Source organism: Leptonotus elevatus, chromosome 1 (genome assembly GCF_054856555.1).
Source record: "Leptonotus elevatus isolate MCC_2025b chromosome 1, RoL_Lele_1.0, whole genome shotgun sequence".
NCBI lineage: Eukaryota > Metazoa > Chordata > Actinopteri > Syngnathiformes > Syngnathidae > Leptonotus > Leptonotus elevatus.
This window is the reverse complement of record NC_141239.1, coordinates 36542277-36560929: the sequence shown is the minus strand read 5'-3', so window position 1 is coordinate 36560929 and position 18653 is coordinate 36542277. Positions and strand designations below refer to the sequence as shown.

At 39.0% G+C, this 18653-nt stretch overlaps 1 protein-coding gene across 4 annotated transcripts in view; it reads right to left on the bottom strand.

Annotated features, from left to right (window-relative positions):
* slc6a9 (solute carrier family 6 member 9) overlaps window positions 1-18653 on the bottom strand; it is a 76206-nt gene that overhangs the window by 32691 nt on the left and 24862 nt on the right. Inside the window, exon 1 of one of the 4 annotated variants that reach the window (XM_086095939.1) lies at window positions 10821-11082. The exons of the other annotated variants lie outside the window; for them this stretch is intronic. Coding sequence (XP_085952065.1) covers window positions 10821-10862 — 42 coding nt within the window. The 5' untranslated portion in view covers window positions 10863-11082. Of the gene's footprint in view, window positions 1-10820; window positions 11083-18653 lie in introns of those variants that run through there. 4 annotated transcript variants of the gene reach the window in all.

Here is an 18653-nt window from a genome sequence, read left to right as displayed (position 1 = left end):
ATTTGGTTTTACAATCCAGATTGTTCCACAAACTGACACCTTGAATTGAAATATATCGTTCTTTTTGTTTTGATCTGTGTTTAGGTTTGGAAAAAATATTGATTCTTCTTAATTTATACAAATTTTCCCTTTAAAAAAAAATGTGATTTGCATGTCATATGGTAACATTTCCTGATGGGCTTCATACATTATTTTAAGGTGGTTGTATGCCATCAATTCATTCCTTTTTAAGTTTTTAGTTGTATACATTTTGCATTAGTGTGGTTAGTATCCGCATCCGAAAACGACTCCAAAATCTCAGATTTCAAGAAAACTGAAAAAATTAAAGAAAAAAAAACGTTTATTTGACCTCACGTACTCCCTCGTGCACCATAAGCGAGCATAATACAGAGGCTGCAGTTACGCTTTGAGCCAGAGGTGGTAGTGGCGAGTAAAAAAGGGACAAAATCCACAAAACATCTTTAATATGACTTTTGCATGAAAGCTAACGCAATCCATATTTGTGTCTTCAGAGGTTCTTTTGCCTTTCTTTCACAAATGGTCTGTCTTTTTCAGTCACATGTAAACATATTCCATGTAATTAATTCAATGCAAATTTTTGGTTTCTCCTGTTGCACAAGTTCAGACTCAAGGCTTCGGGGCCATATACGGCCCACTACACGTTTCTAATTGGCCCATTTAAACAAGTCATGTGCATCGACTTCTTGTTTCTTGCTAAAACCTGTACCAAAATGGTGTTTACTTTTAATAACTGTAATATTTCAAGTATTTCGTTTTTGGAACTTTTTTTTTTTTTTACCAAGTCTCTCTGTAAGGAATAACTCAATAGTAATACAAACTAGTGTAGTTATCTTAACATTTGTTGTGTACCGTTTGTATAATTGAAAAAAAATGAGTTGACACTCCTTGCTCCAGTGTAAACGTACTTTCACTGATGGTGTAGTGGTTCACTACCTGACTTAAGTGCAAGCAGCGCGGGTTTGGTTCTCAATCAGAATGTGTGTGCGAAAGGTTGCCTCTATACCAGGGGTGGGCACACTCGGTCCTCGACGCAGCTGATATATGATCAGCTCATCAGCAAGATCTGCATAAGCCCGATAACGATCCTGTTGATTGGAATCAGCTGCGTTGGAACAGGGAAACATCCAAAACCTGCAGGACTCCGGCCCTCGAGGAGCGAGTTTGCCCACTACTGCTCTATACAGTATGTGCTCTGAAAAGAAGTCAGCTAGGATTGTCTCGCTCATACTACATAATACTACTACTCTGTAGTTGTTTTTCTCTCTCTCTCTTTTCGGACAAATGTGCATCATTTACAAGGAGAGCAATTTGTCATAATCTTTAAATCGGATCCTGTTCTCTCAAAAGGACTCTGTCAAGATGAGAATGAGCAAATGAGAAATAGGTTGAGCAAGAGCGGGATCCTGAGAGCTGTTTGAGAAAAAGACAGATCCGCAGAAAGTATCAAAACATTTGAGACTGACAGACAGACAGCAATGTTTGCAGACAGTCAGAGCCCGTTCTACAAAATACCCACCCCCACCCCCCTCCACCCCAACCCCCCAGCTTGTTCACTCATTTGCTTAACAAGTTCACTTGTGCGTAGGCCTTCATCGGGTATGGCTGTCAAGTGATGCGCGAGACTGGCCCGCGGAGTTGTTGGCCCGCGCAAGCTGTTCACCTGCATCCCCCTCAACCCTTCCACTATAATCAACACCCACCACACACACACATGTGCACGCAGACACACACACACACACAACCACACCTTTCCTCTTAACACGCATGCTGTGCGCTTTTATATGAGCAGTGGAGCTGAAATGTTATGTGGCTTGCTTTGCCAATTCATTTGCTAAGGTTAAAAGCTAAACGCCACTCGGTTCTGGTGTAAAGTGTGCTACATTTCTGTGTTGTGCTTCTTTTGCTTTTTGAGATTCTTCAGACAAAATTTAACTAGCAAAAATCAGTAATCTGATCTGAAACAACAAAAGCAGTCGAGTAGAAGCATAACTTGGTTCATTTGACTGCTGAAATTAGTAGAACGCTATATATATGGCCAACCACTAGTAATACATTTGATATTGAAGTACTACTTGTTAGCAGTACATTAGATATTGTACATTATTTGTGCCTATTTTTCAATTGAGGTACAATGGCAGCAATGGGAACTTCAACTAAATTCATATAGACCACTGCTAAATCAACTCGTCCGGGCAGAATTGTTCTGCTCAATACAACAGATAGTTTAAAACATTCAACTGTTAAAATGAAGCCTTGATCATTTGACCTCACTTTGATCGCGATACAAATTGATCATTTTCAAATTGGAATTGGAATTGTATTTACTGCAGTGTATTTAATAGGGGGGTGCCAAAAAAAAGTCCTAAAATCGATTTTATTTAAATTATTTTTTTATACTGTCTTGCCTTTGTTTGTGTGTGCCTTTATTGGGAGCGCTGTTCATGTTGTACTGTTAAGTTGTAGCCACATTAGAAAGTAGAAAGAAAAAGTCACAATGAAGTTATTCCAATAAAAGTTGTTTTTTTGCAGCGTGGAGCCGTTCTTTTGAGTGATAAAAGTGCCGCGAGTAGCGCGCTAATTAGCATTAGCGAGTCAGACTGGAGTAAGATCCTTACGATTCTTTGCACATCTATAAATTGAAGCAAAAGTCATTGTCAAACAAATCATTTTTGAATAAAAATTCATTCTTAACCGAAAATCGATTCCGAATCGAATCGCACACCCAAAAATCTGAATCGACATTCAAAGATTCCCACCCCTAGTGTTTAATGCTTCTCAATTATTGTTTTGGTATGCCCACACCCAGAGGAAAAAGAAAATACTGCCACCTACTGTAGTGGATGCACAACTACATTTTATACTTGTACGGTTAAAGGGGAAGTCAACCTCCATTTTCAGTTTTATAATAATGTTATATGTGACCTCACTAGTCTAAACATGACATTCTGATTAATATAAAATTTGTGGAATATGAGTTATGAAGCAAAATCCAGCCGTTATATCCATTTTAGGGGCAGCCATTTTGACTGAAGATGACATTAATGTTGCTCAGGTCTCAGGTAACAACCAATCACAGTGCAGATTCAAATAACAGGTGAGCTCTGATTGGTTGTTGCCTGAGCCCTGAGCAACTGTGATGTCATCTTCAGTAGACAGCAAGTGGCAAAATGGCCGTCCCCGAAGATGGATAAAATGGCTGGATTTTGCTTCATAACTCATATTAATCAGAATGTCATGTTTAGACTAGTAAGGTCACATATAACATATTATTGTCAAGAAATGCTTGAGGTTGACTTCCACTAAAAAAAAAAAAAAACTCCCGTATTTGAGAAGGATTGATTAATGAATACGAACAAGCATTATTGGTGTGTGCAAGTTGGCGTGACCAACAAGCCTAAAGAAATGTTAGCCTCTGCCCTTACAAAAAATATTGTAAACTTGTGAACATGACTCGAATACCAAGCTAACTAACGTCCAAGAACAGTTCAGTTAGTCATGACGTTCTGAGAAGTTGAAACTACAGACCTCATCTTCAAAGCTAGCAGCTGTCATTGCCATATGGCTTTTTATGATTATCTGTGTTTGTATGTCTTATATAGGCCTACGTTTCCCAAACATGGCAATGAGGCTTGAGGAGGCTGAATATACTCAAAGTGGATGGAGGAAACACTGGGACGGCAACAGTAACACCCACATCCAGAATATTTAGTCCAGATCCAACCAAGGGGCTTGTCAGAAAAGTCTTTTGGCAGTTCACCCATGCCATGACCCATTTTCAATCAGACGCTGATTAACTCATTCACTGCCATTGACGGCTATAGACGTCCAAAATTAATTTGAACTATTTCTATTAGTTAAAAGTTCCCACTTTTGTTAACAAGAATATAAAAACCTAGAAAACAAATATTGTACATTTTGAACAGATATACAAATGTTAATTATTCATGACTTAACTATTGAAGTCATGCAATTAATTACAATTAAAAACAATGTAATCACCTGACGCGATACAAAAAAAAAAGATTATTAAAAATTAGGGGCGTTACATTTTTAATTGTAATTAATTGCATGACTTAACTCACGAATAATCACAAATTTTATATCTGTTCTAAATGTACAATAATTTTCCCCCCTAGGTTTTCATACTCTTGTTAACAAAAGTGAAAAAAAAAAGTTAGACTAAAATAAATAGTTCAAATGAATTTTTGACGTCTATAGCCGTCAATGGCAGTGAATGAGTTAACAAAAGAGATACTGTACAGTACTGTAAGTGCTTCTTACAACACATACTGTATCTGCCACGTGTGACTCCTCTGATGGAGAGATAACCTACTTCAATGGAGATAAGACCAGCAACAAAACACTCCTCAAGATGTGAACCCTTTCACTCTCGCCAAAGAGTGTCAGTCTACTTTTAGCAGCACCTCGCTGAGAGCCAACTTCGGATGTTATACCCACCATTTGCTTGTCATTCATTTGATAAATGTAGCCATTGACTATTACAAAGTACTGTACACTCACTCGGTTGCGAGCTGTCATATGAATTTAATACACTTGTACAGTTTGGTTTTAGACACATAAGTGTTACAGTAAATCCTCAAGCGATTCAATTCCATTGTCATTTCTGAATCTTTTCAAAATCAAGTAGAGCTCACATTACTTTGTTCAGTCAATCATGAATGTGTCAGACAGAGCGAATCAGAGTCAACATTTTTTAAGTTGAAGAAGTAAGCGTAAAGTAATTTTAAGAAGTAACCAATGACTAGACGTGCAGTTCTACGTCCAGCTAATTGGCAGTCATGACTTATATTCCGAAGATGACACTATTTTGCCAAGAGATCTGATGACAAGATAAAATGACATGAGAAGTTCCGGTGCCGTTTTGAAGCCGTATGTATGTTCTCAAAAACAATTCTGTTGAATCATTTGAACAAGTAGCACTCAAGTGACGATGTGCAAAGCATGAAAATGTCAGCGGACTTTGCCCAGCCTGCCCATGTAGCATTAGCATTTATGCTAATACTAACTAGCCATGCAGCACCACATCAAAGCTGCAATCAATCATGTCGTCTTTTGGTGATGCCCATTTGCAAATAACAATGGTTTTAAACACGGTGTAATCATTATTACGGAATGGTAATTTTTTTGTAGTTTAGTACTAGTGGTGGTCACTGTGTTATTACTTTATATGTTGTTCTACATTTGTTGTAGTGTGGAGTGAAATGTGTTATTTTTTTCTGTTCATCGTCTTTCTTATTTAAAAAAAATACTTTATATGTTGAAAACATTTGTTTAATCCTCTCTAGTAACCTTAGTCAAATGATCAAATGTTTAAATCAGATTAATCACATTTTAGAATTTTGATTAATCACGATTAATCGCTTTATTGGAAAAGGCCTTTTTTTTATCAACATTTTTTCCCGGCAAATTTGAAGAGCACCTGTTATGTGTTGATTCTTTATACATTTAATGTTATGAGGACGTCTTCAACATTTTTTGATCCACTGCACACGCTCATCCTCCTCTTTTTCTTATCAGTTAATTACTTGGATAATTTTAAATGGAAAAAAAATGACCCCAACATTTTGACATGAGCAAATATTCTGAATGTCATACACAAACATTTATTAAATGCTTTATTTTATTGCATGTAGTTATGTTTAGTGCTCAAACACAACTTGTGCTACCTTTACCTGCCTACCTTTTAATGTAGCCATCCGCTGTCAAAGTGAAGAATAATCTGTGGTCAAAATGAATAGTGTGATTAATCTGCATTAATTACTTGATTAACTCATTCACTGCCATTGACGGCTGTAGACGTACAAAATTCATTTGAAATATTTCTATTAATTTTCCACTTTTTCCACTTTTGTTAATAAGAGTATGAAAACCTAAAAACAATTGTTTTTATTGTACATTTAGAACAGATATAACATTTGTGTTGCGTTAATTATTGAAGCCATGTGATTAATTACAATTGACATGTTTAATCGCCTGACGCGATAAAAAAGAAAAGAAAAGATCATTAAAAATTAGGGGTGTCAGGCAAATAAATTAAAAAAAAATTAAAAAAAAATTGTTATTAATCGCATGACTTCACTAGTTAACTCACGATTAATCAAAATTTTTATATCAGTTCTAAATGTACAATAAAAAAATTCTAGGTTTTCCCACTTGTTGACAAAAGTGGAAAACAAATTTAAACTAATAGAGATAGTTCAAATGAATTTTTGACGTCTATAGACGTCAATGGCAGTGAATGAGTTATTGTGATATTTTGGGGGGATTAATTAATGAGTTAATGCTTTAACTTTGACAGCACTACTTTCAGTACAGATGCTTTAAGACTGTCAATTTAAAAACAATTTAGTTGTGATCGTGATCACGATTTTTGTTGACGGACCCATCAGTGACCCATTTTGTTGACGATTGCTGATTGACAGGAAACTTCGAAAAATTGATGAACCAAGCATTGCCGGTTACATTTTTGTACAAAATGTACAAAAATTTTACATTTTTGTACAAAATGTAACCGTCCAAAATGTAACCGTCTATCAATAAATTTGGCAATCAGTCAATGTTGGACATCACATTTTACTGACATATTGACAAATGACGGAGCATTGGCGCATGGCCACTTTGAATGACGGAAACCTTGACGGACGCTCATTTTGCTGAGCAATCAACAAACGGCAGATTGATGATGATTTGAATGCGGTTGAAATATTGACAGATTGACGATGGCGGAAGGGTGTCCCAACTGTTGCTGATTGACAAATGACGGACGCTCAAAATTCATCGACGCGCCCACATCTGCTCATCGCACCCTATTGGGGAATTGCCGATCCGCAAAAAAGCATGAACCCGTCCGTGGCACAAAAATGGTCGGGGACCACTGTCTTATGTTACTTGCTAAGCCTCGGCGCAATGAGTAAGCATCAACTACCACACCTGTCCCCTGATAAGAGTTGTCTGTACCAATATAGGCCCTTTTGGCCTGCTACTATATACTGAATTAATCATTTATGCCGCTGGGTGGGCAAATGGCAATATCAATGAAGTAGGTGTTAGGAAAAGGCGCATGCAAAACAGCAGGTGGAATGCATACAATTCAAACACACCCAATCCATGCCTATGCCTATAATTCCAGGAGAACAAGCACTTGGTGCACACGTGCATAGTGTTTCTTTACAAAGCAACAGAGCTGCATGGCCCTTCCGTTGATCGTCACTTCCCGTCGATGACAATGGCCACCTTTTGGCAAATGCACATTGGACAATTACTCAAAGCCTTGAGAAAATACACGTACTGAAGCACATTTACAAACATTAATCGGGGTGAGTATAGACGGTCCCTCTCATCCCATGTATTTTTGCGAGGCTTCACACCATTTGCAGAATATACGGAAGCACTCGGCAAAAGGTGGGCATAGTCATCGACGGGAATTGACTATTAACGGAAGTGCGCAGCTACATTGCCAACTATTGGTGTGGCATGCACATTACAGCAGTAAACACTGTTTTGCAGGTCTGTATTAATGGGGAATCTTGTGCCAATATAGATGACAGATGCTGCTTTTTTTTCAACCATGGAACGGAATCCACATTTAGGGCACATTGGAATTCAAAGGTAAGGGTGATTCTAGTATCGCTGAAATGATCGCAGAATCTATGACGAACTGCATACTTGACAGGCTAAAAATGTCTACATATTTTAAGATGGTAGAATAGCGTTGGTAGTGTTGGAACTAAAAAGGATGAATCCCCTGAAATAAAATGTATTTTTCAACACAACAGGCCTCATTATCTTCTTGGCACGGCACCGTGTAATGCAGAAAATCTGCTTATGTACAAACCAATAATTTAGGTCAATCTGTTAAAGCTATTCTCTTTTTCTTTCTCAAATTGTCTATGATGAAACGGTGTCGCTAAAAATATCAATAATCGGGGAACGCAAGGAAATGTTCAGTGATTAGAATACAATGTGCCATTTTCAAAAGGACTTAAATAATACATTAAAGACACATTTGAACTAATAAAAAAAAAGCTAAATTTTTTTTAGGCGACTGTCAAAAGCAATAAATGAGCAATTAGCTCTGCTGATGTTCTGAAGTTCTAATGATCTAATAATTTTATTCCAGGGAGAGAACTGATCGCAAGTGTTCACTTTAAATTAAATTCCAGTCCGTCTGAAGTCCTTATTATTTCAATGATTAGTCGAGCATGTCAAGAAATCAGGGGAACTCAGACAATTGTCCGAACACCTTAAGTTCAGTCTCCCGCTGAGAGGTAGGATGTGAAGACTGCAGTGTGAAACGAATGAAAGGAATTTGAAACATGTTTACAGTCAACAGGGTAGAGAAATAAATTGCAAATTGCCTTAATGGACTGATGTCTTTCTAAAGATTGAGACGGACGGCTATGCGCATAATACTGACTGTTGTTATGATCACTGACATTCATGGTCGTGTGTGACTAAGAAAAATCTCAATTGTGGTTGTACTCTGTGTCAGGGAAAATATATGTTCAGTCAGGTCTAGATGCCAATCAAATTCGTTTTTTGATTTTTATTTTTGATTTTGATTTTATTTTATTTTTTTGCTATCGTACGTCACAGTAATTGATTTCCACAATCAAAATGTGACATAAACTGAAGAATTTTTGCTCAGGAGTTTATCTAAAAAATATGCCATTTCAAATTTAGCAATTACGGCCCTTTAATTAAAAATGTACATAATTGTAACTAGGATGGCTAGAAGAAGAAAATAGAACTTGGATGATTGCACAGGACTGCAAATGAAATAAATTAAATTTTTTAGATTCAGACTTCCAAATCGAATAACGTAGTACATGAAGGAATTTCTTATCCGAGAAATAAATCACAGAGAAATTTCGGACCAGAGAAATAGCTTACTGGAATTAGTGTAATGAGTCTGTGATGGTTAAAACAAATTTAGGATGTTAGTAAAAGAAGAGTAATATAATTTACGGAAGTTCTCAGTCGACAGTTCACGGCTGGTGCACCATCAGGAGTACATTGAGCTCGTGGGAATTGTCAGACTATAATTTGTAGGCAAATGCATCATTGTCATTTGAAATGGCATATTTTTTAGATAAACTCCTGAGCAAAAATTCTTCAGTTTATGTCACATTTTGATTGTGGAAATCAATTACTGTGACGTACGATAGCAAGAAAATAAAATTAAATAAAAATAAAAAATAAAAATCAAAAAACGAATTTGATTGGCATCTAGACCTGACTGAACATATATTTTCCCTGACACAGAGTACAACCACAATTGAGATTTTTCTTAGTCACACACGACCATCAATGTCATTAATGACACCTAGAATAGTTGCATTTTGCCAAGTTGAATTAATCAGTGCAAATTGACTTGTGAAAAAGACAAGAACAATGTCCCGATTGGCCTGCTTGAACAAAGTTACCCAGCAAAGAATTTAGTGAGAATCTGATTTCTTTTATTGACATTTTCAATAGTAATTTTTGATGATAAAATTGATTAATTGTATTCATTTTATTACCAGGATGTCAACTTAAAGTTTTATGTCACAGCGAAATGTATTATTGTGCGTGCCTCTGGACCTTTGACATGACAAAGAGAGCCACTCCATGGGAGTTCTATAGCCGCCATGCCAATAACAACTGGCCACTGCGGACTCCACACTTTGCTCTCCTAATGAATGCAATGAGACACGCAATATTGCTTTTGTGTTCAAATGTGTTGCTCCACATGTCGAACTAGATGAATTGTCCGCACATTTACAATAAACATGCAACTATCATGAATCCTGTCTGCCAAAGATTTAGGGGATTAGCAGACACCTGTGTAGGTGGTGCTTCCATAATAACACGCAAGATGTAACTTTAATTGTATTTAACCTGCTACTCTCAGACGCACGCAAAATGTGTGTGAGATTTGAGCGGGTGAGTTGAGCATGCGTGCCTAAAATACGTGTGCGTATATGTCTCAAAGTGTGTGTGCAAGTGTGAGTATTTGCCCACAGATCTCTGGCAAGCTGACTGAGTTGACAGTAGCAATCGGAAACAGGAGACAAGGACTTGGCCCAAAATCGCAAGACACACACGCACACTCGCTTTTTGTTGCAACCGGCATATCATAAATAACCTGTTTATCTTTAAGTCTTTCAAAGTCAGCTGCCACCTAAAGAAAAAAGGACGTCTGTGCCAACGTGTTTGATTATAGCGGCTTGTGGGTGGGGTGGGCACTGGGGGGCATAAATATCTTCCTTTTCTGGACCCTTCGACTTTTCTACTCTGTCACTCTCATTCACACACACGGCGGTACGGCCCACTTCCTTACCAGTCCCATCTCTCACAGTGCTCGCCCGGACTTCCCACTGCAATTACTTATAAAAACTTTTCAGGGCCGCCACACGTGGTCAGGTTTTTAAAGAGCTGCGTCCCCCTCCTCACGTGGTGCGGGGGGCATTGAGTCGTCACAGACCCCCTGAATGATCACCGAAAAATAAGGCGGCGTAGACAATAGCTCGTCTTGATGAATTCAATTCTTTCAGGAGTCTGTACCGTTGTCCAGGCAGCTCCGGGCAAAACAATCGTTTCTTTGATAGTCTAAGAAACGCGCTCAACTTGGTTGCTCCTATAAACTGCCTCTAACTACTTTCAAATTAGGATCTAGACACAGTTCACCTCTGACCGGAACTCTGCTTTGTACAAGTTCGAACCCTCGCGCTTTTTCAAGAAAAAATAACCCAAGTCGAAATAAATCCAAACTGAAAATGTCAACATCTGGAACTGACCTGGTCTGCAGTAGAAGCAGCAATGGTGTTCGATTCAGACATGATGTGAAGCTGTGATCCAGTGGTGCTACTCAGCTGGACCCTGTAGGTTCCGTCATTCACACCTTGCCTTTCAGGTTCGCAGCAAATGAGAGGGCAGAAAACACACTATTTGCTCCCTTTTGCTCTGGCTTGATTAATGCCGAATTACTTTCACCTCATTTCATCGGATGGAGCTCAGCTTCCTCTCCGCCTCTCTCACTCATTCGGCATGGTAGCCCACTCTCTCTCCCTAACCCCCCCCCCCATCCCCCTCCCTCCTTCTGTGATCCCGGTTCTCCCGCCCCTCGCCCTCTTAGTTTTGACTCACCCCACTCTCTCGCTCTCTCTCGCTCCGCTCATTGATTTACTTTCTCTTTTCTGACCCCTTTTTCAGTTGTATTTCACCGTTTCAGGAATATGCACCCGCCCCCCTCTCCGCCACATCCACCTCCCGCTTTTTCCTGCCTCCGCCCTCCTTGCGCAAAAAAAAAAAAAAAAAAAGACACAGGAAACATCCACAGTCTTTCTTCGCTACCTCCACAATGAATGGCCTGTTGTCACTCCAGCACCTTGGCAGAATACATAAGCGGGAGAGAGGAGGAAGGATGGAGGAACTGGTGTGGTTTGTGTGTTGTGTTGAACTTTTACACTGATTGGCAGAGTAAAGTACACTGGGTCTAGAGCACGCATGGGCTGCGGCCAAGCACTTTTTTCTCTCTCGACAGATTAAAGTTAAGAAACAAAAACGTGACGTCAGACTGGTCTGCCCCCCTTCAAGCTCTTTCACTCTGTTTCTCTTATTTCTTCCACTTGTTTTCAGAGGCAGCTGCTGCAACTCTGAAGACCACCAACAACCTCTTTCAGTGGCACTTGACTCTTCCAAATCCTCGTCTGTCTCTACAACCTGACATTGCCAATGCCCCCCCCCCTCCCCACCCACCACCCCCTGCACACCAAACACACACATACACCCTCCGCCGTAGCATACTGAGCGCAGAGCCCTCCTCCTTGGTCTGTTTTGTCTCACATATTGTGCTTGTTTGTCACAAAACGGCCCATGTCAGCCTTAAAAAAAATTAAGGGGAAGTTAAAAAAAAAAATGTTTTTAAATAATATGCTCTATGCAGCCCCACTACTCTGAATACGGTATTTTGGTTAACATTGTGTTAGTGGAATATAAGTTAAAGAAGCATTGGACAATGGCCACTGCAGCTTGAGTGTACACCCTTCAACTCTGTTTAACAGGTGAAGAGAAACCATGGTAACAAATTAAAGCCTTAAAATTTCATAATGGGATATGATATATACTTGCATTGCAACAAGAACAAGCAGAAACTCAAAGCAGTTGCAGCAGAGGCCTGGCTGAGCATTACCAGGGATGAAATTATTAGAATTGACTGCCATTAAAAACTGACATTTTTAAATTTTTCCCCTTACTTTTTTTGGTCCCTTTAAAAAAGGAGGCATGAATAAAAACGATACAAATTACTTCAGTGTTCAACTGATTTGGATGGAAATACCCTCAAAGTAAAGATGAAAGTCTGCAGTTGAAGCACATTTTGTTTCATTTCAAATCCATCGAGCCAAAAGGATGAGAATTGTGTAGATGTCCCAATATTTATGGTTAATTACAAATGCCATCCATCCATTTTGTATACCGCTTATCATGTTCAGGGTCACAGGTGAGCTGGAGCCTATCCCAGCTGATTTCGATAGAAAGATGGAAGACATCTTGGACGGGTTGCCAGTCACCATTGTAAAGCACGCATTGCAAATGGTTTTGTGAAATGACAAGTACTAATGTCAAAATCCTTGTTGCAAAGCTCTAAATTAGTATGCTTGTTTAGTGCCATCTTTTACATATTATACAAATACTGTTGAACCTCTAATGCTGCACACAATCCTTGCTGGGGCAATTCAGTTAATCCTATTAGCCCAGAGTCAAAATTTCAAACAACAACCAACCGAGAGTTTTATAAAAAAAAATATATAGCATCATAAGTGATCAGTATGGATTTAGAGCAAACCAGTCAACAGGATTAGCTCTCATGAAACTCATGGAGGAAGTAACCACTGCAATGGACAATGAATTATATTCAATAGGAATTTTTATTGATCTAAAAAAAAGCTTTTGATACGATAGATCATGGTTTATTATTGCAAAAGTTGCATAGGTATGGTGTCAGAGGAGTAGCTTATTCCTGGTTATGTTCTTATTCGAGTGATAGATGGCAATATGTATCTTGTGATCAAAATGATTCTGTATCTTTAAAGGTAACATGTGGAGTCCCACAAGGGTCAATCCTTGGGCCATCCCTCATTCCAACCATTTTCTTAACCGCTTGTCCTCACAAGGGTCGCTGGAGCCTATCCCAGCTGGTTTCGGGCAGTAGGCGTGGTACACCCTGAACCGGTTGCCAGCCAATCGCAGGGCACACAGAGACGAACAACCATCCGCACTCACAATCACACCTATGGACAATTTGGAGTGTTCAATTAACCTGCCATGCATGTCTTTGGAATGTGGGAGGAAACCGGAATACCCGGAGAAAACCCACGCAAGCACGGGGAGAACATGCAAACTCCACCCAGGAAGGTCGAAGCCCGGACTCGATCTCACGTCCTCTGCACTAAGAGGCGGACGTGCTAACCAGTCAGTGGTTGGGCCCAAACATTTTTATTTTGTATTTGAATGATGTATGTTTTGTATCTAAATTTGTTAATTGCATTCTTTTTGCCAACGACACAACTTTTTTCTGTTCTGGGAACCACTTAAATGATTTGATTACCAATGTTGAATGTAAAATAAAATGAGATTGGTTAAAAATGGTTTGACCTGAATAAGTTATCTTTAAATACAAGTAAAACAAAATTTTGGATATTTGGTCATCGTAAAATAGATTTAACAGTTAAATTGAGAATAGAGGAAGAGGAAATTGAAAGAGTTTTTTACATGAAATCTTTAGGTCTAATTTTGGATCACAAATTGAAATGGAAAATGCATATAGATTATGTTAAATCAAAGATAGCTAAATCAATTGCCATATTGTATAAGGTGAAGGATCTTTTGAATCATCATGATTTGTATATTTTGTATTATTCTTTGGCTTTGCCTTACATAACATATTGTTTGGAAATATGGGGGAATGCATATCCCGCACATACGAGGTCAATATTTATTCTACAAAAGAGAGCTATAAGGATAATAACAAAGTCAAATAGTAGAGAACCATGTAATGGGTTAGTTATTAATTTAATAAGAGGTTTAAAATTTGAGGAGTTAGTTAATTATAAAATTGCACTTATCATGTATACATTGTATTATAAACAGCTCCCTAGTCATATAGAGAATATGTTTAAGATAAAAGAATATAGACACGACCTCCGAACGAAGGTACATTTTGAAAGAATAAAATCTAGGACTAAATTAAAAGATCAATGTATTACTATGTGGTGTGAAGGTATGGAATCACCTTGATGATGAATTAAAAAAGGGTGTCAGACAATTGTTTTTATTTTAAACGTTTGTTTAAAAGTAAAGTTATTGAAAAATATGAGAATGTAAGTTAATGTTTGGATCTTGTTTTTGTTAATTTTGTTTGTGATATTTGAGTTAATTGTTTTGTGTGGTCTGATTTTGTTAAAAGGGTAGGCAAAAATAAGCGTGAGCTTCAGCCTTTTCAATCTGCATGTTTCTTTTTATGATTTACCTGTGTGTGTTTTTTTTTATGACTGATCGAATGAATTTCATTCATTCAATAGAAAACACTGGAAAAATAATGAATCAGTTCCAGGGTCACGTTTGCCATTTACAATATTTACTGGTTCAACAGTAATTTTAACACTCTTATTTCCCAAACAAGTGTAAAAAATAAAAATGAAATATGCAATCACTGTTAACTCTTTGACTGCCATAAACGTTATAAAACGTTTAGCATAAACCTAGGGAAGGGCGCCGAGGACGTTAAAAGACGTCCCCTATGTTTTTTTTTTTTTTTTTCAAAAACGGGTGCAGGAAAGCCTTGGGCAGCTGTGCTGAAAGTATCAGGCAGATATGATTAGTCAAAGACTCGTTTTGGCCCCTAGAGGGCAGCGATGACTCTCTTTGCACAAGGTTGGATGGGCCGCCCACCGTGGGCGTCAGTAGAAGACGTGAGGCGGAGCTAGAGTGTTGAGGAGACATGGCTGAATAAGCCCACAATGGCTGCCCAAGCAACCGGTTACAAGCAGCTCACGCTTGAGCATTTTTTTCAAAGACGGAAAGCATCAATCAATACTAAAAAGCGCATTGATGTCAACGATGATGATGACAACGAGCTCTACGCCAAAGTTGGAAGCTTTGGCGTGACTGTTATGAACACGTAGTAAGCCTCACCGGTAAGCGCGGCTAGCGCGGCTAGCGCTGCTAAGGCCGGAAAACGCGCACAATAGCCGGCCGGGTACTTCTACACAATCGGACATTCGATCGGGCGATGGAGAGTTGGCATCGACCAATGCAGATTGATGATGATGATGATGAGGACTCCGAGCTCTACGCCAAAGTTGGAAGCTTTGGCGTGACTGTTATGAACACGTAGTAAGCCTCACCGGCTTAGCGCGGCTAGCGCGGCTAGCGCTGCTAAGGCCGGAAAACGCGGAGCTGCACAAGCGGACATTCGATCGGACAATGAAGAGTACCCCGAGTCCAATGCATATTCATCGGAGGAGCGGGTACAGTCTGATCACGGAGAAGACACTGTTTCTGGACTACGATGCCACCATGAATGGAGTGGATAAAATGGATCAGAACATCTCCTACCACCCGGTATAGCAACTGAAGGACACGGGGAAGCGAGACGTAACGAAACCGTAACGTAACCGTAGCATGATCCTGATATTAGACTTGATGACACACTGCAGTATATACTTGCTATTCCCCGGAAAAAAACGGCCGGCAAGAAAGTGGCGCACGCGAAGAGGCAATCTGTTGTGCAAATGCTGTTGCGTCTCTTTGCACGCAGGAGAGTGTTACAAAAAGAAAAACTGTCGTTGAAACATCCACATATTTGTAAATAGCACCACAGTTGCACACATTTGTAAATAGTTTGCCAAATTGTTGTCAAATTGTTACACTGTTGAATGTAAATAAATGTATTTTGTATCAAAAAACACTTTTTCATTCTTGGTGGTAGTGTTTTATAGAAGTAAAGCACTATTTAGGTGTTTGTGGCATCATTCATGGACAAAAAGAAGTGTCAAATTCACTAGAATGCATGAAATAATATCGTTTCACTAAAAGCTTGATTTCTCCGTATTTTGGTCCAACACAGGCGAAATTGGGTCAAACTAACCATTTTCTATTGTTGATTACTTTTTTTTTCTGATGAAAGATGAAAGTCCAATCTTTCATTTGGTAGTACGTGTGTTTCCATAGTCCAAACAGAACATTTTCTGTGGACCTTGAAAATCAGTCAAAATGCTTAAATCGGCTGGCACTGGCGGCATCCCTTTTCTCAAAACGTCTGGCAGTCAAAGAGTTAATAGTAAAACAACATCCATCCAGCCATTTTCTAAACCACTTGTCCTCACAAGGGTCGCGGGGGGCGCTGGAGCCTATCCCAGCTGGCTTCGGGCAGTAGGCGGGGTACACCCTGAACCGGTTGCCAGCCAATCACAGGGCAAGTTAAACATAAAACAAAAAATACAAAAAAGTATTTACTTGAATGACACACGCCTAATAATAACAGTATGCAAGTAAGTTAGACCTCATCCCGCCCCACATAGTGTTCGTCCTGTAGCAGATGCGGATTTTGTTAACCATGAGGACTTCGGTTAAAGCCATGGATGATGCACTTAAACATTGGAATAAAAAAAAAAAGACTGCAAACTAAGAAGCACACACAAGCCTCTAACAGACAGCATGCATTCTATTGTCCCCTTGCGGAGGCAATGTTTCTGGCAGCAAACCACCAGATTACACTTGTTATTTATTGTGCTGACCTGTGACATCTTCAAACACAAATACACCACCATTGCGTCAACAATTGGACATGGTTCATCAAAAGGACATTAGTTCGTACTAATCTATGCATCCAGCAAGATGCAATGCAGCACTTTCAGCGAATGTACTCCAGCCATTGCTTGAAAGTGGCTTTGGGTCATCTCCAAGTCTAGCCTTCTAGTCATGGGCAAACAAATTCAGGGCTCTATTTTTATAGAAAGGCGCATATGCGCGCTGCGTAAAAATGGGCACGTCTCAATTTTTGTGGCAGCACAACACGATTCTGCGATGTTAGGAGCCGTCTTGTGCCTTTCTGGGCATTCTGGCGGACACAGCTTACGTGCCTCAGGCACATCTGAAGATGGGCACATTTCAATTTTGGCTAGGGGGCAAGTGTTAGTCTACCGTGTTTGTAAATGTGGTAGCTGTCGAGCTGCTGCCTGCTGCGCCCATCAGTTGACTACTTTGGAGGTACAAGGTTTCAGCCCAGTGCCATTTAAATTATTTTTTCCCTTCTTTACAATTATTTTACTTCATTGCTTTCTTTAAAAAAAAAACATCTTTAAGAACTAGAGAAACACTATATGAAAAACACAAGAGTGGGTCAAAACGTGAAGAATATAAACAAGTTATTATTTACCACATTGCAGTGAGTGAATGTTTACCCAAGCTTTTATAACCAAAAAAGGTGTAAAAGGAATTGAAAGTTGTTGTATTAACAGTACATATTAACCAACAGTCACTTCCTATGAACTGGATGTTCTTTCATACTTCACTGAACTGGACTTTACTGTTTACGACTCAAATCGTTTAACAAAAATCGCAAAATACAACTAGTGGCGTAATAACCTTGAAAACATTGAATTACTGTTTACAAATGAAGCTAAGTAACCATATAATAATTCAGAAATATATTGAAGTCTGCTACACTATATATATATATATATATATATATATATATATATATATATATATGTATTTATTTTTTGTTTATAGATTTTTTTTTAATTAGGGAAAGAAACTGCTTTTCCACCAAAAACTCCAACTCAAACGAGGCCAACTTTGAGCTACACTGATTACATCTTCCTCAATCTGTATATACGTCCCTTAAAACAATTAGGCTAATATCCCTTCACCTCTCATTAGCCCAGCATGCCTGTGATGGGACCTCTCACTGTGACAAAGACCCTTAACTGAAGGAAGCAACCGTACGACTGATTTCCTTTCAAGAGTGCCTCACATGGTAAAATGGCAAGAGAGGAGAGCAGAGCAGTAGCGAGAAGACAGAATGACACAAGTGAAGGCGGGCTAGCGTTAGAGATGGCGAGAGCAGTACGGACACAAATGTGCAGGGTTGAGGTTCATAACAGGACATGCACTGTCAGAGACGTTGAGAAGAAGGAATGAGAGAACTTAAAAAGCTCCGTTTTGCAACAGCAGGTTGGCTTTGTTGAACATAATAACTAAGTGGACACAGTATGATAAAGTGCGCTGGAAGCTAACTTAAAATCTGCAGTTTCGCCACCCTCTTAAAATAATTGGCTATATCATTTTTTGTTGTGTGTTTCCTGAAAAATCTGAAAAAATGACTTTGGTGAATATTTTAAGAAGGGGTCGATGTGTTTCTTTGGCTGGCAGTATAATGAATGAGCATCAATGCTGCGAGAATTTAAAAAGAAGCCAATGACATTGATGTCGGGTCATGTGAATGTTGCTGGATACTTGTCCAACATGGCCGCCTTGGATCCCCGTGTAAAAGAAGCACCAAGGGAAAGATGAGATGAAAAAAGTGAACAGGCAGACATTTCCAACGCTTGGTTTAACCTGAAGTT